The sequence below is a fragment of the Polyodon spathula genome, chromosome 43 (genome assembly GCF_017654505.1).
Source record: "Polyodon spathula isolate WHYD16114869_AA chromosome 43, ASM1765450v1, whole genome shotgun sequence".
NCBI classification, from domain to species: domain Eukaryota; kingdom Metazoa; phylum Chordata; class Actinopteri; order Acipenseriformes; family Polyodontidae; genus Polyodon; species Polyodon spathula.
Genome location: NC_054576.1, coordinates 2,380,297 through 2,406,897, shown reverse-complemented (window position 1 = coordinate 2,406,897; position 26,601 = coordinate 2,380,297). Strand labels below are relative to the sequence as shown.

At 45.4% G+C, this 26,601-nt stretch overlaps 1 protein-coding gene across 2 annotated transcripts in view; it reads left to right on the top strand.

Moving 5' to 3' along the window:
- Positions 1-26,601, top strand: part of LOC121305512 (plexin A3-like) — a 61,044-nt gene that overhangs the window by 21,142 nt on the left and 13,301 nt on the right. For both annotated transcript variants that reach the window (XM_041237157.1, XM_041237156.1), the window contains exons 4-16: positions 5,065-5,205; positions 6,021-6,121; positions 7,927-8,050; positions 9,041-9,197; positions 10,192-10,291; positions 12,341-12,455; positions 16,846-17,046; positions 22,723-22,819; positions 23,954-24,144; positions 24,716-24,864; positions 24,958-25,078; positions 25,407-25,543; positions 26,092-26,262. In XM_041237157.1, coding sequence (XP_041093091.1) covers positions 5,065-5,205; positions 6,021-6,121; positions 7,927-8,050; positions 9,041-9,197; positions 10,192-10,291; positions 12,341-12,455; positions 16,846-17,046; positions 22,723-22,819; positions 23,954-24,144; positions 24,716-24,864; positions 24,958-25,078; positions 25,407-25,543; positions 26,092-26,262 — 1,805 coding nt within the window. The remainder of the gene's footprint in view (positions 1-5,064; positions 5,206-6,020; positions 6,122-7,926; positions 8,051-9,040; positions 9,198-10,191; positions 10,292-12,340; positions 12,456-16,845; positions 17,047-22,722; positions 22,820-23,953; positions 24,145-24,715; positions 24,865-24,957; positions 25,079-25,406; positions 25,544-26,091; positions 26,263-26,601) is intronic.

Here is a 26,601-nt window from a genome sequence, read left to right as displayed (position 1 = left end):
TAAAAATAGAATCGGAACTCCTACAAACTGAACCGCCAACCATGACTGCGACAAGAAGTGTAATGTTTTTTTTTTTTGTGGGTGTAATTTGAGAAGCAAAAAATGTAGTATTAAACATAACCATGCTTGCCACTTATTTGATTATTTTATTATTTTTATTTATTTATTGCCAAATTGTAAAAATATGTGCAGAACAAAACATTAGATAGTTGAACAGAACTAACGTGCGCTTAATATTGTGAGAGTGCGCTCCCCGCCCCCCCCCCCTTCAGCACAGCCAGACAGAGTCACAGGAAGGCAAGGCTGAGGGGCCGCGTCATCCTGCCGGGGTGTTGCACAATTCGGCGTTTCTCTCTTGCGCCCCATTTTCAAATCAAGCTGGCGTAGGTGGGTTTGAATGACAGGCGCTGTAGCTGGCAAATGAAAGTGCCCAGTCAGTGCAGGCCTTGATGAGTGACAGGCATTTAAACGAATGAGAGCAATCTAGCGCTGCTTCAGTCGCCAAGACCTGTCAGGACAGGGTGAAACTACAGCGCCCCCCTTCCCCCAGAGTGGAACAGAGATGGGACAAACAGCGAGTATAAAAAAAACTAGAGAGGATTTGTTTTTGGTAAAAAAATTTAAGAACAGCGAGTGGTTTATCATATATAATTTTTTTTCAGTCAAACTTGTATTTTGGGTTATTTAAGGTTTAACGCACTGTTGATTTTTAATATCGAAAAGCTTAAACATAACTACCTGGTCACAGGGCCTGGCTACCCAGATAAAATTTCTGGTTTCACTGTGAGATCAATAAGACACACCTGAGCTTGTTGCCTAGACACACTGGGGGGCTAATCAAGCTGGTAGTAAAACCTGGACTGGATCACGCTGCTGTGAAACAGGAGTCCGATTACCATCCCTGCACAATACAGAACACAAGATACAGAAATTAAAACCGAAAATGAAATATTCCGAAAATGTAAGAGTTTGCATTAACAGAAAACGCAGCACGCTATTTATTTGATTTATTTATTTATTTTCTGTGATAATTGCCTCACAGTCTTGCAATGTCACACACACACCCTCTGTCCCGATCGCTTCGCAGCAGGAGGCGAGTCAAGGGTCACTGCTGGGGTCGGGTCAAAGGTCGCCCGGTGGCACGTTTAAGAGATTTGAAGGAGAGGTGCGCAGTGGGTTCAGAACAAAAGGAGTGTTTTACTGTACGTGATTTTTACAGCTTTGTAGCTATAGACCTCCAGACTGATCTCACTTAGAAAGGGTCAAGGGCTAATTGAATCAAAGCTTGGGAAATGTGCGCAGTGTGTGTATTTTTAATCGGAATTTCATTATGTACAAAAATGCTTGTGTTGCAGTCAAACCCTTTAAGACGACACACTGCAATACGGGACGTGCTTTTAAATCCTGTATGTATTTTAGCAGTATTTTAGCACATCGCTTCTCAGCAGGTCCAGTGAGACTGTGCTGTCTTCCATTATAGCTGGGGCAAAGGGTCATGCAGCTTTACGAGGTCGTCGGACGATCGCATGCTCTTCAATTTAGCATGAAAATGACTTCAAACCAGAATTTTCCTGGGCTCTCCCTAGGTTTTTTTTTTTTTTTTTTTTTTTTTGCTCTGTCAGTTAGCTCTGGCATTCATAGAATCCTTTTCAGGAACGGAGATTGACTTCTGAAAGCACCCAGGGAGGTGTCAAGTTGTCACTTAACTCGATGGGCGATGAATCTCTAAATTAGCCTGTCCACAGTCTGATTTCTCCAAGCTCACAGATGTACGTCTTGATAGCTTGCCAGCAAAACTGAAGCTTTTCAACTGCAGCTTAGCCAGCGAGAGGGCACGGTACTCTTACTGCACAGATTGAAAGCAGGATTTAAGACGTTTTTGGCTTTTTTTTTTTCCTGCAAGGTTTTTGCTGCATTTTGTAAAACGCGACAGTTGCAGTTGGCTTGCACGGATATCTTTCAGGTCCAACCCTAGCTCTTTTTGCGACCACATTTTTGTTTCCCAGCTTCATTTTGCCTGCCACAGAGGAATCAACATGCAGCTGAGTGGCAAAAAAATCTGTAGGTGTGCTTCACTCCCTGAAAGACCAGTTTACTTGCAACCGCAGCGTCATCTTTAACTGCGTTCTCCTGTATGGGAAAAAAAACATTTGATATACATCGTGTTTTACACCATCAATTTGAGATTTCTTTTTTTGGGGGGATGTAGTTGGATTGCTTGATGCAACAGGGTCCAAACCTTCCAGTCTTTTGAATTTTATGGCATCGTGTCTCGGAGCCAGCAGATCTGGTCCTGGCCCCCGAGCGGCTGCATTTAAACTACCTGCGACTTTCCATAAGGGTTTTTGACACCCTCCTGAATGCCAGGGCAGCGCCCATGTCTTCCCAGTACAGGCACAAGTGGGGCATGTCCCAGACCCCATGACTTGTCCCGTGGCAGTAATATTAAAATTTTGCAGGACTTTTCAGACGAGGGGAAATCTGCCTCCATGTTAAGGTCTATTTCAGCTTGCCATGTCAAAGTTGACTGTCTCCTCAGGAGGTCGCTTCCTGCCGGGGCAATTTTTTGGCTGCTTTGACTGTCTGGGAAGGACACTTAATGCCCTCATGAAGCCTCCAAATTTGAAGTCCCACATTTTATCATTTTAAAACTGCTTTCTTGCTTGCCATCCCCTCCAGGCTTTCTCTATTGCAAAAGCCTGAGGACAAAAGTCACGCTGCGCACCAATCCTGCCTTTTTATCTCTGCTTGCCATGTCAACCAGTCTGTGGAATTGGAGGCTTTCCATCCACCTCCTTTTCCAGTCTGACAGGGAGCGACAGCTCCATACGCTGTGCCCAGTGCGAGCCCTGGCGAACTGGCAGCACACAAATGTTGGAGGCAGTCTGAACGGTTTTTGTCTGCTATGGGGTGAAGTCCCGTGCTTAAGCCCGGTCTAAGCATGTCCAAGTGGGTAGCAGACACGGTCAGGACTATGAGTTGGTCAACTTGCCCCCCCTCCAGAAAAGCCCACTGTCCATTCCATCAGGGGCAGGGCAATTTCGTGGGCTTGGTTCCAGGGTGCATCTGTCAGGAACGTATGCAATGCGACAGTGTGGGCTCCTCCTCATACCTTCACCCTGTTCTACAGACTGAATGTGGTGGATCCTCAAAACCCTGGTTTTGGAACTAGAGTGAAACTAGAGTCAACCCTTACGACCCAGGCATGGAGGCGAAACTCTCCTTCAGTTTCTTCACCCTCGATACTGGGGTTCTGAATGGTAATCCACAGGGTATGTCCACGTTTGCATCACAGGCTCAAAGAGCAGCTTTGGTATCAAATATTCAGGATTCAGGTCTTTTTAGGAGGTGAATATCCATTTCGTAATGGTTGCATTTCCATTTCAGGAAACCAGGGTTATGATGATGATCGAACGTTCTTCCTTTTCACCCATAAATATTATGTCTCTCTCTCTCGTATCATCTCCGGCGATGCCAGCACTGCCCTAATTGATGCCACCTCGTCAACACTAATTAGCCAAGCAGCCACAACGAGGAAGAATCTATTTAAAAGACTAAGGATGTTTGTCGCTTCAGACCGTCTCCTGTGATTTTGAGGGAACGGAGGGTTCTTCTTCCTCGTGGGCTTTGCTTATTCATTATCCCCCCTGCCGTGTGGTGACAGGGACACAGGGCAGACGTCCAGAGTGGATGTCATCGAGCTAACTCTCTCTGGAGGACAAGCCCTGCAGGTGCACTCCAAGCTCGCTGGGTGCCTGGCTTGGAGCTCATGAGGGTTTGGGGAGTCAAAACCGGACTGTTTCTCGGCCAGGGGCACAGCGAGCTCGGAGCGCACCTGCAGGGCTTGTCCTCCAGCGGGCGCTAGCTCGCTGACATCCGCTCTGGAGTTCCTGGGTGTAGAAGAGGAAGCTGAAACTTGAGTTCTCCAGAGCAGCTGTGTTGGGAATTTCTGCATTGAAGGGATGGAAAATTCACAGTGATGCTTAAGCAAATTCTCGGCCTTTCTTTGGCCTTCCAGAGTAGTTAAGGGACCCAGGATGTACCAGGAGAACATGTTCGGTGAATTTAGGTCAACAGTGAGCTGCTTTGTCAGTACACTGACCACTTTACATTTTCAATTGAAAGTGGAGTGTTCTAGTTTTTTTTTTTTTTTTTTTTTTTTTTTTTTTAATTTATTTCTGTCTTCATTTGCTGTCAGGGGTTTTTTTTTTTTTTTTTTTTTTTTTAAAAAGACGTCTTAGTTGTTTCCTTCTCAACATCGTAATGTTTGCAATCAGCCTTAGATATTCTTGTTGCTTTTAATCAAAAGCTGATGCTTTGGTCCCAGATTTCATCAACTGAAATGCAGATCTAGACTGTTTGCTGCAGATGAGCTGAATATTAGACAATGACTAATCTGACTTGCATTTCCAATCGATTGAAAGAAAACAGCAGCATTGATAGAAGCTGGTAGACACTTCAATTGCACAGCAGCAGCAGCACTAAAAGAGTCGTGTGTGTGTGTTTTAAAGTATAAAAGCTGGCATACACTTTAAATACACAGCCGGCAATGTCTGTTTTAAATTGCATTCAGCTGTGGGATTCAAAGGGAAGTAATTGGGAAGCGAGCGGTTTCATAGTGGTCAAAATGCAGTTGCAAATTAAAAGGGGTATACATATGTAATATAAAAAAAATTACAAAACTGTATGAACACCATTTATTGTACTATGAATATATTTATTTTTACCTTGTATTCATCAGTCTCCCATTTTAAACGCTGTATTGAGAATTGATTCGAACAGATTTTGTGATCTCCGTGAAATGTACCCAGTGCCTCGTTATATGTAGTTTCCCGTGAAATAATTCCATTTCTGAGAGAACAGTGTAAATATGCATGGTTTTGCACTTAAATAAATACAGCACATGTTTGCCTGCTCCACTGCATTCAGGAACCCGGCAGCCAGTCTAGTTTTGCTTCTGGTAAATAACTGAACACACACTGCGTGGATTTCTTTTGTTTTTAAGCATGAAGCACATATTTTTAGATGAAATGTTGACCTAATGGAGAAGGGCTTCTGTTGCAGATCCGAGTAGACGGCATTCCTGCTCCTTCCCAGAATGCCCTGCTGTACGAGACCGTGCCAGTTGTGGAGGGCAGTCCAATACTGCGTGACATGGTCTTCAGTCCCGACTATCGGTTCATCTATCTGCTCAGTGACAAGCAGGTGAGAAAGCCGCTGCTCCTGCAGTGCATAGATCATATCCCCTCAAAGACCAAATTTATACACCCCATCCTAAGTTATGGGCTTATTGTTACTTTGTCGACTCTTTATCGGTGATACAGTGGATGAGGGTGTGTCATCTCATGGTAAAAACCGCAGCTAAACCCAAATTCTAAATAAAAACCAAAAACAATGAGCGCATTATCCCAGTCTTGGCTTCTTTGCTCTGGCTCCTTGTGCGTTTTTAGACTTTGCTTTTAACTTCTAAAACCCTAAATGGATTTTGCACCCAGGTTTATTTCCAGGAGTTGCTGACCCCCCCGTACAGTTCAAGGCGTGCTCCTGAGCATGCAGGGTGTGAGGATCGTTCCGAGAGTGAATAAAGGGAGTGTCTTCCCTTGTAAAGCCTCGTTGTTGTGATATGCTTGACCGTCTTCAGTCAAAAAAGCAGGGAATCTTTGTATTTTTATAAAATGTTGCAAAGTGCCTTGGGATCCTTGTGACGAAAGGCGCTATATAAATGTCAATAAATAAAATAAGAACCAGTAACCATGTACAACCATAAACGTCTGCTGTAAAACAGAGGCTTTCCTCCTCCTAATTATTTGACCACAGTCAACAACAAATCCCTCGTCCTTTGATCATCCACAGGGTGTGTAAGCAACGTGCTCGCGCGTTTCTCATTAAATTAATAGAAAAATACTGAATCACAGAGAAATACGATGCTGGCAAGTCTCGGGTACTCCTAACCTCTCTCTGCGGGTTGTTCAGTGACTGTCTACCCTGGCTAAGCTCCTGTCCCTCCTGTTTGTTCGTAGGTGATCCGGGTTCCGGTGGAGAGCTGTGGGCAGTACCACTCGTGTGGCGCTTGTTTGGGTTCTGGAGACCCACACTGTGGATGGTGCGTTCTTCATGACAAGTGAGTGCTGGGAGACAGAGCAGTGAGAGGTGGGCTGGACAGCGAACGAGCCCTCGTTTCTCAATCGCTGTGGCTCCAAAAAAAAAGCTTTGGAAAGCAGTATAGTGTATATATTAAAAAAAAAAAAAAAAAATTAAGCCTTATATATATATTTTGGCGTAAAATTGAGCGTGATTGTGGGGCCACTACAGCTGGAAACTGTTTAATACAAAAAAAAAAAACACAACCAAAAAAAGTCAAAAAAACAAGAACAAACACTGCCACTGTAATAAATGATCCCATGTTTACATTTGGAATAATTTAGTTTCCCCCCGATTTCATAAACTTTTAGCTGCCAACATACCCAGGTTTGATTTCTGAGTGTTTTATGGCTTGTTGCTGTGCTGTGGCTTAAGGCTTCAAATCCCCCGGAGAGTGGAAATGCAGCTCTGGAGTGTTGCTAACTCTAATCTAGCTCCTGGCTTTCGGGCCTGTTTTGACCTGCCTGCTGCATTGTTTTGTGCTTTTGGGTTCGTTGACAAATTCCCAATAGCCTGTTTAGCCCTCCAGCCATCTTATTAGGCCGTCTAGCTACTCAGGAGCACCATGGGAATCTTTCTGTCTCCGTGGTAACCAGCAAACCTGCTCCGGTGATTGGTAGAGCAGCCAAAACCAGCTCTTGTTCTTGTGTTTCTCCTGGTGTGGCTGTTATTTTGTATACATTTAATCAAGAAACAAATGGTCTTTCTAAACCAGTGATGTTCTGTGCAAGGGAGACCATCCTTCAGCTTTCGCTGTGGAATGGTTTTTCAGTTTCATCTACCCTACTGATACAGGTCTGAGTGATTTTTTTTTTAAAACAAGAAATTTTTTCTTGCAAACAGATTTGCCATCTATTCTGTCTTTTTTTTTTTTAAATTGCATTGGGAACCGTACCCCTTCCAGTGTCTCCCTCTCTCTCTCCATTTAAATCACAATTTGAGGGGGGTGTTAGAATCACAGAGGGGCTCCTTTTTGAATTTGTCTAATGGATGGTTTGAGAAGGGGGGGGGGGGGGGGGGTCTTTCCAGATTATTAGGTCTATTCCTTTAGCAATCGTTCCCTTCCGAAACGGTGGGGAAGTGGTTTGAAACTGAGTGTTTTATCAGTCATGGGTGGAACTGAATGGATAATGAGAATGTGGGGGTGAGGGGGGTGGGGGGGGGGTAATTCATCATGGCTTTTCATACACTTCTTACTGCGTTGTTTATGTTCACCTGTCACTTTGTCTCTGTGCATATTCATCTTTGTGTAATGTAGATTTCTCTTGCTATCTTTTGTCATGTACAGATCAAGAGCTGTAATTTGCAGTATATCTGTCCTAACCCCAGATCTCCTTAGATTTTTCTATGTGAAAGACTGACACACTGTATAATAATAATAATATTTCCATTAGAGGAGGCTCCCTCGGGAATCCCCAAATATCCTAACATTGATCACTATGGATGGGTAACACTAGATCAGAGAGCAAATAAAATAAAGCAAAGTTTCGGCCAGACGTCCTTCATCAGGCTGAACAGACACAGCTCCACGCCATTCAAGACTCTGACGCCAGACCTCAATATATAGTTAACGATAGCACTTAAAATATTCCGCACCCGCGAAGAGCAAACCGTGCTGTTGAAATGCAACGCAAATATTTCGGACTGTTCTGGGTTAAACTAGGGTTGGGTTTTTTTGGTTTTTTTTCCCCTCCCTCAGCTTTGCTCTGTCCGTATGCACTGGGCTGCCCATATTAATCTATTCGTCCTCTCCCTCTCAACCCTCCCTCCCGCTGTGTTACTCAGGTGCTGCCGGCAGGAGGAGTGTGAGAAATGGAACGAACCTCGCAGATTCGCTTCGGAGCTGAGTCACTGCGTGGAGGTCAGCGTGACTCCCAATAACATCTCAGTCACCACCTCGGACGTGCAGGTAGGGCACACCCTGAACTGCTTAATAAAGGCACGGCCGCGTGGTGTGCAGGGGGGAGTCGCACAGTCAGGGGAACGCAGGGGTCCCAGAGGGTCTCCCCTGGTAAAGGCACGGCCGTGTGGTGTGCAGGGGGGGAGTCGCACAGTCAGGGGAGCGCAGGGGTCCCCGAGGGTCTCCCCTGGTAAAGGCACGGCCGTGTGGTGTGCAGGGGGGGAGTCGCACAGTCAGGGGAACGCAGGGGTCCCAGAGGGTCTCCCCTGGTAAAGGCACGGCCGTGTGGTGTGCAGGGGGGAGTCGCACAGTCAGGGGAGCGCAGGGGTCCCAGAGGGTCTCCCCTGGTAAAGGCACGGCCGTGTGGTGTGCAGGGGGGAGTCGCACAGTCAGGGGAGCGCAGGGGTCCCAGAGGGTCTCCCCTGGTAAAGGCACGGTCGTGGTGTGCAGGGGGGAGTCGCACAGTCAGGGGAGCGCAGGGGTCCCAGAGGGTCTCCCCTGGTAAAGGCACGGCCGTGTGGTGTGCAGGGGGGAGTCGCACAGTCAGGGGAGCGCAGGGGTCCCAGAGGGTCTCCCCTGGTAAAGGCACGGCCGCGTGGTAAAGAGTCACACAGTCAGGGCCGCGTCCCCTGGTAAAGGCACGGCCGTGTGGTGTGCAGGGGGGAGTCGCACAGTCAGGGGAGCGCAGGGGTCCCCGAGGGTCTCCCCTAGTAAAGGCACAGCTGCGTGGTGTGTAGGGGGGAGTCGCACAGTCAGGGGAGTGTAGGGATCCCCGAGGGTCTCCCCTGGTAAAGGCACGGCCGTGTGGTGTGCAGGGGGGAGTCGCACAGTCAGGGGAGCGCAGGGGTCCCCGAGGGTCTCCCCTGGTAAAGGCACGGCCACGTGGTGTGCAGGGGAGAGTCACACAGTCAGGGGAACGCAGGTTTCTAGCTGGGCGAACTACCACTGTTAAAGACACCTCTGGAACGTGACGAGAATGAGTCCTTGTTTCCTCTGCAGTTGACGCTGCGGGTGCGGAATGTTCCGGACTTGAAGGCGGGGGTGACCTGCTCCTTCGATGACCTCGCAGAGAGCGAGGGGGCACTCCTGCCTCGAGGACAGGTGCTGTGTGTGTCCCCATCCCTCCGCGAGGTCCCATATCTAACCCGCGGATACGGTAAGAGAGAAAACCTGCTATCCACTTTGAGAGAGTGTGGGAGTATTTTGTCATTCATTAAAATTTAAAATCTGTTTTACAAGCATCAAATTGTTAATCTGATCTAAGATTTAATCACTACAGTGGTAACATTTAAGAGGGTTTAAAGGAATGAGCCATGAATAGAGGCTGAAGGAAATGATTTTATTTAACAGTTAGGGCTTTGATTTTGAAGTCTTTTGAAAATCTTAGAGCTGGCAAAGTTAGGCAATTCAAGTGTAGCACCAGGAACCAGGACCAGAGAAATTAAGACTCAGCAAGAGGGAAGGAGACTCTTCTTCACACAGAGAGTGGTGAGGGGATGGAATGGGTTCCCTAGTCAAGTTGCTGAAGGAGACTCTTCTTCACACAGAGAGTGGTGAGGGGATGGAATGGGTTACCTAGTCATGTTGTTGAAGGAGACTCTTCTTCACACAGAGAGTGGTGAGGGGATGGAATGGGTTACCTAGTCATGTTGCTGAAGGAGACTCTTCTTCACACAGAGAGTGGTGAGGGGATGGAATGGGTTACCTAGTCATGTTGTTGAAGGAGACTCTTCTTCACACAGAGAGTGGTGAGGGGATGGAATGGGTTACCTAGTCATGTTGTTGAAGGAGACTCTTCTTCACACAGAGAGTGGTGAGGGGATGGAATGGGTTACCTAGTCATGTTGCTGAATCACTGGGATCCTTTCAGACCAGACTTGACAGTTCTGAGATCAATCAGCTGCTCGGAACCGGACGAGCTCCGGTGGGTCGAAAGGCCTCCTCTTGTTTGTACATTTTCTTACGTTCTGTAGATTTCAGATGGGAAATCAGAAGTGGGTAGCAATGAGAGTTTATATGTCACAGCTTTTTGTCAGTTTCAGAAACACTGTGGTTCCTTGTTGCATACAGCAAATGACATTAAACCGAAGTGGCTTTGGTATAACTAATCAAGATCTGTGTTTTTGTTTTTTTGTTTTTTTTTCCCCCAGGAGACAAGCGTGTTGTGAAGCTGTATCTGAAATATAAAGAGACAGGGAAGACGTTTGTCAGCACGGATTTCGTATTCTACAACTGCAGTGTGCTGCCATCGTGAGTCTGTCCAGCCTCCCTTCAAGTGACTTGATCTCACACACACACACACACACACACACTGAAACTGTGCTTCCTTGCCAGTGCATCATCCTTCATACACAAAGTATTGTATTTCTGAGGGAAATTGCTTGGTTGCTGCTGGCATACCCAACAATCAATTCTCCTTTGCCGGCCTGGCTCTTCAGCTGGCTCGCTGGTTGCCGTGGCAACTCAAGGCTGAGGCCTACCTGCCTGCAGTTTTTCTAGAAGGCTCGGATCCAGGCTTCCCCTTTGTAAAATTCCTGTGGGAACGTTTAGCCGTTTTGAATTTGTTCGCCCTCGTGAATGGTCACAGGCTGATTAGCCTTCAAGATTGCTGGTTTCCCACAATTGTGCTGTTTCTATGCCCACTTCCTGTTAACTCTTATCATCAAAGCCCTACCTGCAACAAAGTGCATTTGTTGTGAAGGAATTGCTTAACAATGGCTGTGGTTTCCTGTAAAAGGATTTAATTAAGCACAACGTAAATGTTTAGAATGTTGAAACCCACTGCCTTCCACACTGCAGCCCAGCGCTTGCTTTCTCTAACCACTGAGCTCCTCAAACCCACTGCCTTCCACTCTGCAGCCCAGCGCTTTCTTTATCAAACCACTGAGCTCCTCAAACCCACTGCCTTCCACACTGCAGCCCAGCGCTTGCTTTCTCTAACCACTGAGCTCCTCAAACCCACTGCCTTCCACACTGCAGCCCAGCGCTTTCTTTATCTAACCACTGAGCTCCTCAAACCCACTGCCTTCCACACTGCAGCCCAGCGCTTTCTTTATCTAACCACTGAGCTCCTCAAACCCACTGCCTTCCACACTGCAGCCCAGCGCTTCCTTTCTAACCACTGAGCTCCTCAAACCCACTGCCTTCCACACTGCAGCCCAGCGCTTTCTTTATCTAACCACTGAGCTCCTCAAACCCACTGCCTTCCACACTGCAGCCCAGCGCTTTCTTTATCTAACCACTGAGCTCCTCAAACCCACTGCCTTCCACACTGCAGCCCAGCGCTTTCTTTATCTAACCACTGAGCGCTTGCCTTCCACACTGCAGCCCAGCGCTTTCTTTATCTAACCACTGAGCTCCTCAAACCCACTGCCTTCCACACTGCAGCCCAGTGCTTTCTTTATCTAACCACTGAGCTCCTCAAACCCACTGCCTTCCACACTGCAGCCCAGCGCTTTCTTTATCTAACCACTGAGCTGACCACGTTTCATCTGTGGGTCAGGGCTCGTGAATTTCCCAGGATGCTGCTGAAGTCGACTAAATTGGGCTGAATTTATGGGTTTTGCGAAGCTATCGCTGCCGCAGCACTTTCTGGGTTCAGATGCACTGTCCTCGTTATTTACTGCAGGATCACTTGCTGAATTGCTAGTGCGCTCTGGAATGGGGAGCAGACAGGGCAGCTGTAACAGGACGAGGCAGCCAATGGTAGAGCGAATCACAATGAGAACATCTTTTCTGTTCTGACATCCCAATGCTATTACAGTGAACCCATTCACTCCCTCTGGTAATGCACAGCTGTGGCCAAAAGTTTTACATCACCCTATAAAACGAAAATAATCTTGCTTCCTGATGTCTCAATCCTAAAATTCTAGGTGATGCAAAACTTTGGCCACCTTCAGTACCACATTATTACCAGGCAGTGGCGCTGTGTGCAGTGTTGTATTTCCTCCAAAGCAGTTGTGTTGCCCTTGTTGGTAATGCGTGCTGGCATTGCTGGTTCCATTAGTACAGTATTTGTTATATTGCTGCAATGGATTACTGTGGAAGTTTTTAAAATTATTTTTTTTCCAATCTTGCCCAAAGTAGGTGCCTTATCCTTGTGCTTCCAGAGCCGTTGTAGTGCCACTGTCTATAGAAGATAGCCTCACCCCATTGTAGCTGCCCTGTGCTTCTCATTAATACCACAGAGGCGTTATTGCATTGCAAGCTGTCTGCATTGGTATTCGTGATCATACGGACTGTCTGCTTTTATAACGGGTTAAAGCCTTGTGCTAATCGTGTATTTTCTTCGTTTCCCAGGTGCCTGGCTTGTGTTAGCAGCTCATACCACTGCCACTGGTGCAAGTACAGACACGTGTGCACCAACAACGTGGCCGAGTGCGCCTTCCACGAGGGGAGAGTCGGCAACACAGAGGTGCGTCTGTTTGAGCCAGAATGGCAGCGGTTTTTGAATTCTCTTCTGCTGCGTGAACCTGTTCTTCTTTTTTTAAACAAAGAAACGCTGTCCTTCCCTCACCTTTACAATGGCGTGCCAAATAAACGGCAGTAGACTTAGGCTTCTTGTTTTTTTTTTGTTTTTTTTTTAATTTTTATCCGTAAATAAAATAAAAAAATAAATAAATGCCAGCGCCCTGGATGAGAGGGAGATTTTTCGCCCAATCGTCTTTTAAAACCTTCCGTCCACCCGTCGGTAGATTGTAAAGGTGGGGGAATGACAGCTGCTTCTTGGTTTGAAAATCTGCACGTTTTAAAGAACAGATTTATTTCGTGCGTCCCTGTCCCGCACCAGAGTAGTGTTCCCTGCCTGCTGTACGCGGTTGTTAATATATATTTTTCTCCCAGGCTTGAAGAAAATCACTAGTCTTTTTTGTTGTTGATTCACATTCCAGACATTGCGCTCGCCATGTGATTCGGCTTCTGCTGCCTGCCGGGGTTCAGAGTTCTGCGCGTTTTTGTCTCTGTAGCTACGGGCTCACCCTGGCCCCTGAACTTGAAGTCACATGGTCCCACTCTCTCAAATCCTGATTCGGTACCTGAAGACCAATGCTAACGTTGTTCAAATCGCAGAGAACTGGGGCTTTTAAACCACCTTATTCCCAAAGTACATTTTTTAATGATCCACTAGCATGTGTTCACAGCCACAGCGTTTCGTGTGTAGAGTTAAACTACGGTTGACTTGAATCACAGTGCCTTTCCAATACCTTCAGATTTAGGACTGTGGCACTGGATGCTGGATGTGCCCTACAGCTAGCCTGCACTACCTCACAGCATTGCAGAGGGTGATAATTCTGTCTCTGCTTGCAGGGGGGGGTTGGTATTGATTTCACAGCTGAGAGCCCCACAGACAGGCAGCAAAAATGCTTTTGGAATAACAAAGAAGGGAGATGGAGAAGCAGGGCGGGAGGTTAGCAGATAAAAGATTGGGGGATGAGATAAAAGGCCATTTGGCCAATCAAGGCCCTTGTTAGCACTCTGTGTAAAACTTTAAAGGGATCAAGCCCCCTCTTTCTCGTCTTTTCTAGGCTGAAGATTGCTTTAACACGCCCTCATTCAGTCCTGGGATCACCCTAGAGTTGTTTTTGTTAAATTTTTACAAAAAGGGAGGTCCTGTTTTAAAATCTGTGCAATGCTCCTCCGGAGCACAGTCTGGCTGTGCAGTTTTTTTTGTTTTTTTTTTTAAAAGCATTGTGAGCATTCAATTGAATACAACCTAATGGACAATTTGCCTTTTCAAAATATGCTGACAGTCTGAAGTTTGTGTGTATACGGCAATGGAAGGTTAATGGGATTAATTAGCACTGTCAAAACCACGAATCCTAAAAGCATCGATCTTACAATTTCTTTTAATTTCACACTTAACTGCACATCAGAGATTCACTATCAGGGTTTATCTCAACTTAGCGTGGAGAGTGATTTGAGTCCAAGTGTGTGCTTTCATTTGTCATTAGTAGTTTTGTCATTTTGAATCAAATTTAGTTCGTTCTGTAGGGTACGTCAGGGTAGCTGTCCAGAATCTTTTATTTTGAATGTTTTGAAGCGATTTATTCCAGTTTGAGAGCCTCCAATCTCCTTTCAGAAACAGTGGGTTTGAGGAGCTCAGTGGTTAGATAAAGAAAGCGCTGGGCTGCAGTGTGGAAGGCAGTGGGTTTGAGGAGCTCAGTGGTTAGATAAAGAAAGCGCTGGGCTGCAGTGTGGAAGGCAGTGGGTTTGAGGAGCTCAGTGGTTAGATAAAGAAAGCGCTGGGCTGCAGTGTGGAAGGCAGTGGGTTTGAGGAGCTCAGTGGTTAGATAAAGAAAGCGCTGGGCTGCAGTGTGGAAGGCAGTGGGTTTGAGGAGCTCAGTGGTTAGATAAAGAAAGCGCTGGGCTGCAGTGTGGAAGGCAGTGGGTTTGAGGAGCTCAGTGGTTAGATAGAGAAAGCGCCGGGCTGCAGTGTGGATGGCAGTGGGTTTGAGGAGCTCAGTGGTTAGATAAAGAAAGCGCCGGGCTGCAGTGTGGAAGGCAGTGGGTTTGAGGAGCTCAGTGGTTGGATAAAGACAGCGCTGGGCTGCAGTGTGGAAGGCAGTGAGTTTGAGGAGCTCAGTGGTTGGGGTGCTGGGCTGCAATGTGGAAGGTTTTCGCACACATGAAAATCGGAAGGTTGCAGAAGCAGTTGCTTGAGAGTCACACGCTCCACACTACAGGCTTGGCTGTTTAATGTTTCAACAGGGAAACAAGTGCTTGCAGTGGATTACTTCGGGGTAGTGCTGTTGGCATGCCATGAAGTGGCGAGGCTGGTTTTAATGGGGTGCTTATCAGCATAGGGAAACTGCTAGCTTTCCAAGATAACTAATGCCTCTGTATCCTCCTGTTAATGTTGCATCAGGGTGCGCTGTCACGCTGACTAGGGTCATGCTACTGAACTCCACTCCCTGCCTGACTGATTAAGATCTGAGATTAGCAACTCCTGTAATCTGTGTCAACTAAGAATCATTTGGATTATGTGTTCCCGTTTTTACCAGATGTTGTAAATCGGGGAAAATTACGATTCTATAATCTATGTGATGTCTTACACAGCACCCTATGCTATATATTATCTGCTGTATATTATAAAGACATTTCAGAGGACTGGATCTCATCAATATCAGGGTCTAGTGCTGTATATTATAAAGACATTTCAGAGGGCTGGATCTCATCAATATCAGGGTCTAGTGCTGTATATTATAAAGACATTTCAGAGGGCTGGATCTCATCAATATCAGGGTCTAGTGCTGTATATTATAAAGACATTTCAGAGGGCTGGATCTCATCAATATCAGGGTCTAGTGCTGTATATTATAAAGACATTTCAGAGGGCTGGATCTCATCAATATCAGGGTCTAGTGCTGTATATTATAAAGACATTTCAGAGGGCTGGATCTCAAATATCAACAGTGGAGCAGGCAGCATGTCAATCAGGCCGACACTTGCTTGATTTATTTTGAAGTGATAAAGTATATTTACAGTATTCTTTCGGAAGTGGGAATTTTCACGGGAAACAACACATTTCACGGCACTGGGTACATTTTCACGGAGAGCATGAAATCCATGACGAAAGTACAGCCTTAAGTATGCTTAAGCAAGCGAATTGGCACAGCTGATCGTGTTTTGTAATGTGCAGTCCATGGTTTAAATAATTTACCTTCCTGCTTGCTGCAGCCTCCATCTCCTGCAACTCATTATACCTTGTTAGTGAAAATGAGACAGGGATGCTGCTGATCCCCCCCCCAGGAGGAACAGACAACAAACAAAGGAGAGTTAACGATGAGGTCGCCAAGCGCGTGTGTGTGTGTGTGTTGGTGATTTAGATGAGTTGTCACACCATTGGAGACCTCATCATTAACTCTAATGTAATCTTCCCAGTCTTGCTAGCTCTGCTGGCAAGTTGATCAGCCTCTTATTAAATGCTGCTGCCTTTACCAGCTCAGTGGAATAAATAGCCTGCTGTCCAGTACTGTGTTCCCCAGCGGCAGGGCTATAGATGAGCCGGCCGGACACGCATCTCAAGAAGAGCTTTGAGACGTTGTGTTAATATTTATCATCATATGGAGATGTGCAGGATGGGAGTCTCTTTCCATGCAGTTGTCTGCCTGTGTGTCACACTGCACTAGTGTATATGGGTCAATGAACACCCCATTGCTGCTGTGGTTTTGATTTGTTGTGCCTATGAAATCAAACCGCTGTAAATGAACATCTTGCAAAATAGGCAGATGGGTGATGGTCTAATTTAATTGATGGCTTTAATAGGTCACACATGCAATTCATTTCAAATAGTCGGAAAAATCTGGCCAAAAGTGGTAACTTTTTAGAAGCTGTTTAATTAAAGCACAAAGTGGTCTAGCGTTTTCATACGAGCTCCTGTTGTTTCTGTATCTGTGATTGTTGAGCGGAAATTCTCACACCCAGAGGATTTCTCGCAGGGAGCTATATAAAGGATTTATATAAATGACTCGGTAGGTTTCTTATAAAATGGAAATGGTTTTGCCTGTGTGTGTGTTGGGGGGGGGGGATAAAAAAAAACCGCTGACTTCTCGTCAGTTTGTCCTTTAGTGTTCTTTTTTTTTTTTTTTTTTTTTAATTCTTTCAATTTTTGTTTGTTTAATTCCTCTCCTGGTCTCTCCGCAAAATGACTTGCACTGACGGAGAGAAACGACGGAAGTAACGACTTGCGTTTTTGTTCGGACTCCTGAGAAGTCATAATTTCGTTTGCATCAAGAAACTGGCGTGGGTTTCACGACTTGAAGGTGTTACCCATGCCCCTGACTTTTTGTTTTTGTTCTTCTTTTCAGGGCTGTCCTCGGGTCATTTCCACCAGTGACATCTTGGTTCCGGCCGGCGTGGTTCGACCAATCACGCTGCGGGCTCGGAACCTCCCGCAGCCCCAGTCCGGGCAGAAGAACTACGAGTGCGTCTTCAGTATCCAGGGCCGCTCCCAGCGAGTGCCGGCCGTGCGCTTCAACAGCTCCTGCATCCAGTGCCAGAACACCTCGGTAAGACTCCATTTTTTTTTCGATCCAGTATGTTTCGAGAGGTTTGGAAAAGCATATTAAACAATAAACCATGATAAACTTACCCTTATAAAAGTTCCCCATAGTAAAAAGCATTGTAAAGCACAGAGAGGTCTTATAAAGCATTGTTCCCCATAGTGGTAAAGCACAGGGAAGCATTGTAAAGCACAGAGAAAGGGAAGCATAGGGAAGCATTGTAAAGCACAGAGAGCTGTGGTAAAGCACAGGGAAGCATTGTAAAGCACAGAGAAGTCTGGTAAAGCACAGGGAAGCATTGTAAAGCACAGAGAGGTCTGGTAAAGCACAGGGAAGCATTGTAAAGCACAGAGAGGTCTGGTAAAGCATAGGGAAGCATGGTAAAGCAGGTCTGGTAAAGCATAGGGAAGGAAGCACAGAGATTGGTAAAGCATAGGGAAATTGTAAAGCACAGAGAGCTGTGGTAAAGCACAGGGAAGCATTGTAAAGCACAGAGAGGTCTGGTAAAGCACAGGGAAGCATTGGAAAGCACAGAGAGGTCTGGTAAAGCACATAGAAGGTAAAGCAGGTCTGGTAAAGCACAGAGAGGTCTGGTAAAGCACATAGGGAAGCATTGGAAAGCACAGAGAGGGCTGGTAAAGCACAGGGAAGCATTGTAAAGCACAGAGAGGTCTGGTAAAGCACATCTGAGATTTCTGACCATTATGATATCTGGGTCTTATTCATGGCCAGTTCTTATTCTGTACCATTGCATATGATATACATCATGGCCTCACTGCTAGCCCTGGTTTTGTGGGCAATGGGTGTGTATGTTAGTAATAAGTGATCATATCCAGGCTGATGCACTGCAGTTCTGATTGAATCCCAGCGGTGTATTTTTGTTGTCTGTAGAATTTGGATCGAATGTGACTATCATAGCATCAGGCGAGGTTTGTGACATCATTAGTAACTTCAGCCTTTGTGTGTCACTAATGAAATATTGCTCCCCCCCCCCCCCCCACCTTCCACCCCCCGCTCAAGAAAAGATGCGATGCGTTCTTTATTCTCAACTGAGTGCCAGGCAGCTGCAACTCCCTAGTCATTCCCAAACTAATTAACAGACCAGAGGAAGCAGTGGGTATTAATTTGGTTGATGTGGTTTTGCGGAAAGTGGTGGATGGGGTGTGTGTGTGTGTGTGTGTGTGCAGGGTCACTAATGGAGTGTGTCGCCCTTGCTCTCCCTTTGACCTTTGAGGTCAGGGGTCACCGGGTGGCCTCTTCCTTTGACAACTCAATGAATGTTGTGCGTCAGTTTCGTTGGTTGCTGATCCCCTGGCTGGCCACAAAACTGCACTTAATTGTAATTTTTACATCTGTGGAGTGCTGAGGGCTGGATCTCATCAATATCAGGGTCTAGTGCTGTATATTATAAAGACATTTCAGAGGGCTGGATCTCATCAATATCAGGGTCTAGTGCTGTATATTATAAAGACATTTCAGAGGGCTGGATCTCATCAATATCAGGGTCTAGAGCTGTATATTATAAAGACATTTCAGAGGGCTGGGTCTCATCAATATCAGGGTCTAGTGCTGTATATTATCAAGACATTTCAGAGGGCTGGATCTCATCAATATCAGGGTCTAGTGCTGTATATTATAAAGACATTTCAGAGGGCTGGATCTCATCAATATCAGGGTCTAGTGCTGTATATTATAAAGACATTTCAGAGGGCTGGATCTCATCAATATCAGGGTCTAGTGCTGTATATTATAAAGACATTTCAGAGGGCTGGATCTCATCAATATCAGGGTCTAGTGCTGTATATTATAAAGACATTTCAGAGGGCTGGATCTCATCAATATCAGGGTCTAGTGCTGTATATTATAAAGACATTTCAGAGGGCTGGATCTCATCAATATCAGGGTCTAGTGCTGTATATTATAAAGACATTTCAGAGGGCTGGATCTCATCAATATCAGGGTCTAGTGCTGTATATTATAAAGACATTTCAGAGGGCTGGATCTCATCAATATCAGGGTCTATGCAGGGTATTAGTGCTCAGGGTCTAGTGCTGTATATTATCAAGACATTTCAGAGGGCTGGATCTCTTCAATATCAGGGTCTAGTGCTGTATATTAAATGTCTGTTATTTTGTAACAAATGATGTTGATCAAATGTATAATGCATTAAACAAGGAGATTGTGAGAAGTGTTAATTCATGCAAACCTTATACATGCGATCAACATAATTCATTACAAAGGAAATGTCTTTTTTTTTTTTTTTTTTTAAGATTCTGTTTCCATTAGCAGAAAACAGCAAGAGGCTTCATAAATCAAAACTGGCAGGTGTGCAAAAATACTAAGCAAACCCCACAAAAAATATTCCTGGCCTTTTTAAACAAAAATGTTAAGTGATGATTCCCAGAGACCAGCCAAACAGGATAGTTGGAAGAAAACGGTTATTTTATTATGTTGTTTTGATGGAGTTGGGGGGGGGGGGGCCTGGACTCCACAAGGGGAGATTGTGACAAAGCCTTTGATTCTTTAAGCTCTGGACAGTGGAAACTTTTTTTTTTTTTTTTTGTAATTTTAGGAGAGAAAAGATGCTGTGTTGTGGTTTTGTTGAGAGTTGGGTTGAGGGATGCCTGCGTAAAGTTTTAAATGCTAATTCACTTACGTTGTCAGCTTGTAATTTCTGATTCGGAGCCTCAGTTAACAGCGGCTTTTTTAAATCGCTTTATTTAATTTATTATTATTTTTTTTAATCGTACTGTCGCATTTTTCCGATTTCAGCCGTTTTTTTAAAGGTTTATTACACTATGTAACACAATTTCTGTTCCTGGGTAGTAAGTGTTATTTCCTAATTGCTTATGTCTCAAAAGTATAGAAAATGGCTATTATTCCCCACAAACTTTGCTTTTGTGACCAGGACAGTGATATTTCAAAATATCACTATTTCCAATGGGGAAAATGGGCAGATCTGTGTCTCTTCGTTCAAAGTCAGAAAAAAAAAACATATGAATCCAAATTAACATGTATTTATACTAAAGTAATACAAAGATGACTACAAAAGATTTAGAAGTGAGTAGTTTTTCGAGATTTACGATTATACTGTAAAAATATGTATATATGTATGATATGATACTATATGATATACATGTCATATTATTACAGTATAATCGTAAATCTCGAAAAACTACTTCTAAATCTTTTGTGGGGAATAATAGCCAATTTCTATACTTTTGAGGCATAAGCAATTAGGGTATTATCAAACAGGTGCAGGTGGGCTGGTGATAATTCAGGTAGGGCTCTGCTAATAATTGTTCTGGAGTTTTGCATTCTTCTCCATAGCAAAGAAAATGCCACTAGTTTAAAATTTAAAATGCGTTTGGGACACCTTGCCGCCAGCCGTTATAATCGTCAGTGTGATTTGAAGCTGCTGTCCGATTTCAGGCAGTCCTCCTGATGCAGCGGAAAGAGCAACACAGATTTTAAGAAGCTAAAAACGCTGACGAAGACGACAGCAACAGACAGGGGATCGACTTGAGTGCGTGTAGAAATTAGAGAAATGCATTGCCTTTTATGTGCAGGACTAGAAGTCCACTAGGTTGTATAATAATTGTTTAAGAAAAACAATAGTTTAGTAGATTTAGGACTACTTATCTATCTGTATTCTCTATATATCTCTATCTATTTATGACTACGCTAGTTAGTATACTCGATCTACGACCCGCATATATATATATATATATATATATATATATATATATATATATATATATATATATATATATATATATATATATATTGTGTCCAAAACAACTACTTCAGCTCTTTTCAAAAACCAGTTAATGCATAAAAAACATTCATTTACTAAGTTTTGTTATTTGTGACTCTGGCATTCGTTTGCCGTGCTGACAGTGTGATCACTCTGAATACAGCTCCCTGTTTTACAGTCTGGCAATTTGTCAAGAAAGAGGGGGAGGGGGGATCCCTTTAATATCTTAAGTAGCGAAGGCATCATTTTTCAAACGCTGACGGACTGCTCTAAAAGGGCAGCACAATCAGCCATTTATTAGAATAATTGCAACAGAAGTGAAAGTTTATCGTCTTTTTTTTTTTTTATAAACTACCTGCCTGCCACACTATAATATATTATACTTGACCAATAAAAGTTTACCAGGGTAAATTTGCACAGTATTGTTGTGTTTTTACAATGCTTCCCTGTGTTTTTACCTCTCACAATGCTTCCCTGTGCTTTACCAGACCTCTCTGTGCTTTACAATGCTTCCCTGTGCTTTACCAGACCTCTCCCTGTGCTTTACAATGCTTCCCTGTGCTTTACCAGACCTCTCTGTGCTTTACAATGCTTCCCTATGCTTTACCAGACCTCTCTGTGCTTTACAATGCTTCCCTGTGCTTTTACCAGACCTCTCTGTGCTTTACAATGCTTCCCTATGCTTTTGACCTCTCTGTGCTTTACAATGCTTCCCTTGTACCAGACCTCTCTGTGCTTTACAATGCTTCCCTATGCTTTACCAGACCTCTCTGTGCTTTACAATGCTTATTTTTTTGCTTTACAATGCTTCCCTATGCTTTACCAGAAGTAGGGCGTCCTGGAATACTTGACTCTGTATTTTTTTTGTATACAATTGTAAGTCGTCCTGGGTAAGGGCATCACGAAATAAGTAAATAAATAATGTTTTTTTTTTTAAACTGCGCATTTCAAATCTAGCAAACAAACGGAAGATTATTGTTTTTTTTTTTTTTTTTTGTGCTGTCTTTTCAGTCACCTGATTTATTGAAAATGGCATTCCTGTGTTCTAAATTTTCACCGGCTGCCTCACAGGAAGCAAGATGTCCATTTTTAATTACCTTCCGACACAAGGATTGAGCTACAAACCATATTGATCTCTTGCTGGAACACTTCTTTCCCCGTTCACACACACACAGCAGGGATAAAAAAACAATTGAACAATAGCTTGACTGTCACTCACAGGGACACCCCCCCTGGGAAGACGGTTCACTGAGTGATTTCTTTTACTTGAGAATTAATGAACGCTTATCTTGGCGTACGAGGATTGCATATTTAGTGGGGGGGAAATCGAAGAGGTCTTTGCAATCCAAAGCAGGCTTGAGGAATGGTGACTGAATTACTCCCTCACCCCCTTAAGAGAAAGGGGTCTCCCTCCTGTCCAGGGCAGGCTTGAGGCGGGGAGACTGCTCCTTCCTTCAGTCTAGGGCAACCAGCATTATGATTCGTCCCGCACACTGTAAAAATAGAAGCTGATTTAAGTGTCAAAGAAATTAAATAAACTGCCTAATCTTGAGAAACGTGATAAGAATTTTTTTTTTTTGGTTTCTAAAGAGAAAAGGTAATTTTAATTAAGTTTTGACATTTTAAAGATGGAATTGGAGTTAGTAGAGTCTGGTGTGTGTGTGAGTAGACCCCGTGGAAGCATTGTAAAGCACAGAGAGGTCTGGTAAAGCATAGGGAAGCATTGTAAAGCACAGAGAGGTCTGGTAAAGCATAGGGAAGCATTGTAAAGCACAGAGAGGTGTGGTATTGCCCTTGGTATTGAAGGTGATTTCAGTCAGGTTTTCAGACCACCTCACTGTAAGGACCGCTTGTTTGTTCCCTCTGTGGAGCATGTGGACTTGTTAACGGAGGCTCTGAGTGACTCTGTCTCTTTCCTACCGCAGTACTGGTATGATGGAGACGATATCGGAGACCTGCCTGTCGATTTCTCTGTCGTGTGGGACGGCGATTTCTTCATTGACAAACCAGCTTCCATGAAAGGTAGGGGGCGGACTTGTGTTAGTGAAATGTGAACCAAGTTTTTACTGCTGGTAACGTTATCACTGGTCCATCATTTCCTTCATCTGTTCTGTTGGTTCCTTGCTTGCAACACTGCAGCCCAGCGCTTTCTTTCTCTAACCACTGAGCTCCTCAAACCCACTGCCTTCCACACTGCAGCCCGGCGCTTTCTTTATCTAACCACTGAGCTCCTCAAACCCACTGCCTTCCACACTGCAGCCCAGCGCTTTCTTTATCTAACCACTGAGCTCCTCAAACCCACTGCCTTCCACACTGCAGCCCAGCGCTTTCTCTATCTAACCACTGAGCTCCTCAAACCCACTGCCTTCCACACTGCAGCCCAGCGCTTTCTAACCACTTAGCTCTCAAACCCACTGAGCTCCTCAAACCCAGCCCAGCGCTTTCTTTATCTAACCACTGAGCTTCCACACTGCAGCCCAGCGCTTTCTTTATCTAACCACTGAGCTCCTCAAACCCACTGCCTTCCACACTGCAGCCCAGCGCTTTCTTTATCTAACCACTGAGCTCCTCAAACCCACTGCCTTCCACACTGCAGCCCAGCGCTTTCTTTATCTAACCACTGAGCTCCTCAAACCCACTGCCTTCCACACTGCAGCCCAGCGCTTTCTTTATCAAACCACTGAGCTCCTCAAACCCACTGCCTTCCACACTGCAGCCCAGCGCTTTCTCTATCTAACCACTGAGCTCCTCAAACCCACTGCCTTCCACACTGCAGCCCAGCGCTTTCTTTATCTAACCACTGAGCTCCTCAAACCCACTGCCTTCCACACTGCAGCCCAGCGCTTTCTTTATCAAACCACTGAGCTCCTCAAACCCACTGCCTTCCACACTGCAGCCCAGCGTTCTAACCACTGAGCTCTCAAACCCACTGCCTTCCAGCGCTTTCTTTATCAAACCACTGAGCTCCTCAAACCCACTGCCTTCCACACCGCAGCCCAGCGTGACACCTGAAGTAGTGCCATTTGTACTGTTACTTTTTTACTATAGATATTGAAACTAACAATATTCCATATCTTTTAAAGGGGAGGGAAGCAGTGTGAATTCCACTCAGTATATCAATGAAATTTCTTCTCTCTCTCTCTCTCCCCTCCCCAGCCTTGCTGTATAAGTGCTCAGCCCAGAGGGAGAGCTGCGGCCTGTGTCTGAAAGCAGACCCCAGCTTCGACTGTGGCTGGTGCCTGGCTGAGAGGAAGTGTCTGCTGAAGCAGCACTGCTCAAGCCCGGAGCTTAACTGGATGCACCTAGGCCGTCGCAACGTTCGCTGCACCCACCCGCGCATCACCAAGGTACGCAGCTTTTCATGCGACGGTGTACGCTGTATTTAATGATTCTCTAAATGTAGTTAATTACAGTTTCGGTACAGTGCAGTACAGTACAGTTTGCTTTTATATAACGCTGTTCATGCATAGCCTCCCGGGGGCTTTACAGTAAAAATTCTCTGAAGCCATTAGCCAGTCAAGCCAGCTCATAAACAAACTAATTCAGAGAAACCTTACAAGTGCTGTATTGTCCTGTGTAAGCCCTTATAAGAGTTTCCCAGAGTAAAAGCACAGCAAAGTATAATAGAGCACAGCGACAGCATGGTAAAGCATAGGGAGGCATTGTAAAGCACAGAGAGGTCTGGTAAAGCACAGGGAAGCATTGTAAAGCACAGAGAGGTCTGGTAAAGCATAGAGAAGCATTGTAAAGCACAGAGAGGTCTGGTAAAGCACAGGGAGGCATTGTAAAGCACAGAGAGGTCTGGTAAAGCACAGGGAAGCATTGTAAAGCACAGAGAGGTCTGGTAAAGCATAGAGAAGCATTGTCTGTTCTTAGCTGTGTGGTTAGAGTGACGTTGCGTTTACTTTCCTTCGAGAGATTCGACCCCTGACCGGCCCGAAGGAAGGAGGAACTAGGGTCTCCATCTCAGGGCAGAACCTGGGGCTGCACGTTCGTGAGATCACGCACGTCAGGGTGGCCGGCGTGCGCTGCAGCCCTGTCCCCCTGGAGTACATCAGCGCGGAGAAGTGCGTCTTCACTTTGGTCTCATTACAATATTTATTACTGTGTAGCGCTGCGCAAGACGGATTCATTGATTGACTGATACATCTGTCTTGCAGGATCGTGTGCGACATGGAGGAGTCGTTGCTTCTCAATCCACCAGGGGGCCCCGTGGAGCTGTGTATCGGAGACTGCAGCTCAGAGTATCGCACCCAGTCTCAGCAGAGCTACTCCTTTGTGGTAGGAAGCCGTTTTATGCTCTTACTAGACAGAATGGAAGGGCTGGACCGAACCACAAGCCCTAAGGTTCGAAGTCGAACATCTTGCCCTTCGAGAGCCTTACGCGGATGTCAGTATCACTGACTCGTCAGCCGGTGGGAGGTGACTCATTACACGGCTGTCCTCCCTAGTGATAGCACTACTGCTTGATTTTAAAGCCTTACTTAAGCACTCTTTTAAAGGGACCGGTGATCATTTCGGCAGGGCTGATGAACGGATTGTAAAGCCTTGTGCTTTTGCTGGTTGAGTGTGTGTATTGATTCATTGACGTGTGTGTTTGCACCCCCAGACTCCTGTCTTCAATAAAGTGCATCCGGACAGAGGTCCAGTCTCTGGGGGTACCAGGCTCACCGTGTCCGGGAGGCAGCTGGATGCAGGCAGCTTGGTGACTGTCTTCCTGGGGCAGGGAGAGTGCCACTTTATCAGGTGGGTACACCTGATCACTCTTTTTATCCCCAAACTCCTCAATAATGCGATCCGAGTCGTTATTTTAGTACTGTAACATCTCAGAAAGCTCTGCAGATGATTTGATTTTCTTTGAGCGCTGGATGCAGAAGCAGCTGTCTTGTTTGTTTGTGTCCGTGTTATCTCTGTGGTGCAGGGGGAGCTAGGTGTATTGCTCAGACACGCCCCCTTTTTTTTTTTTTTCTGGCTCCTGTCGGTCTCACTTGGCCATTGAAAGGTTTTTCTCTGCTTTTTCCGGAGAAAAAAAAAACGACTGGAGACCCGCGCTTGACGTCTTTCTGATGATGCCGGACAGGAAAGGAAAGATTTGTAATGTCGGACCCGGTCAGACATAGGATCGCAAAGAGTAAAGCTTTGACGATTTAAGAGAGACCCCCAACCCCCCGGAAAATCTGCAAGATTGTGTTCTCCAGGACCGGGGTTGGCGCTGTGCTGTGTCAGCTGAGAAAGGTCTGTGATAGCACAGTTCATCCAGAGTGGTTCTGTAACCCTTGTTTGCTTTTCCACAGGCGCAGCGGTCAGTACATTGTGTGCGTCGCCCCGGCCTCTTCCTCGGGCCCTGGCCCGGCAGCGGTCAAGCTTCTCATCGACAAGGCCGAAGTGACCAACTCCGAGGTCAGCTACCACTATTCCGAGGACCCCACCGTGACCCAGATTGAGCCCTTGTGGAGCATATTTAAGTAAGCTGCACTGTGCTGTGGCACTGTCCGATTTTTTTTTTCAATTTTCAAAGGGGGTGTGTTCAACCAGGGTAGAACTGTTGAGCTGCACAGGGGGGTTCCTGGCAGGAGAAGGCAGCAAAAATAAGATTATAAAAATTATAGCAAAAAAGAGTGTGTGTGTGTTCTGTATTGCTATGTGTGTATTGAGCGTTCTCTATTGCTGTGTGTGTATTGAGCATTCTGTATTGCTGTGTGTGTGTGTATTGAGTGTTCTGCATTGCCGTGTGTTGTGTATTGCTGTGTGTGTGTTTGAGCATTTTGTATTGCTGTGTGTGTGTATTGAGTGTTCTGTATTGC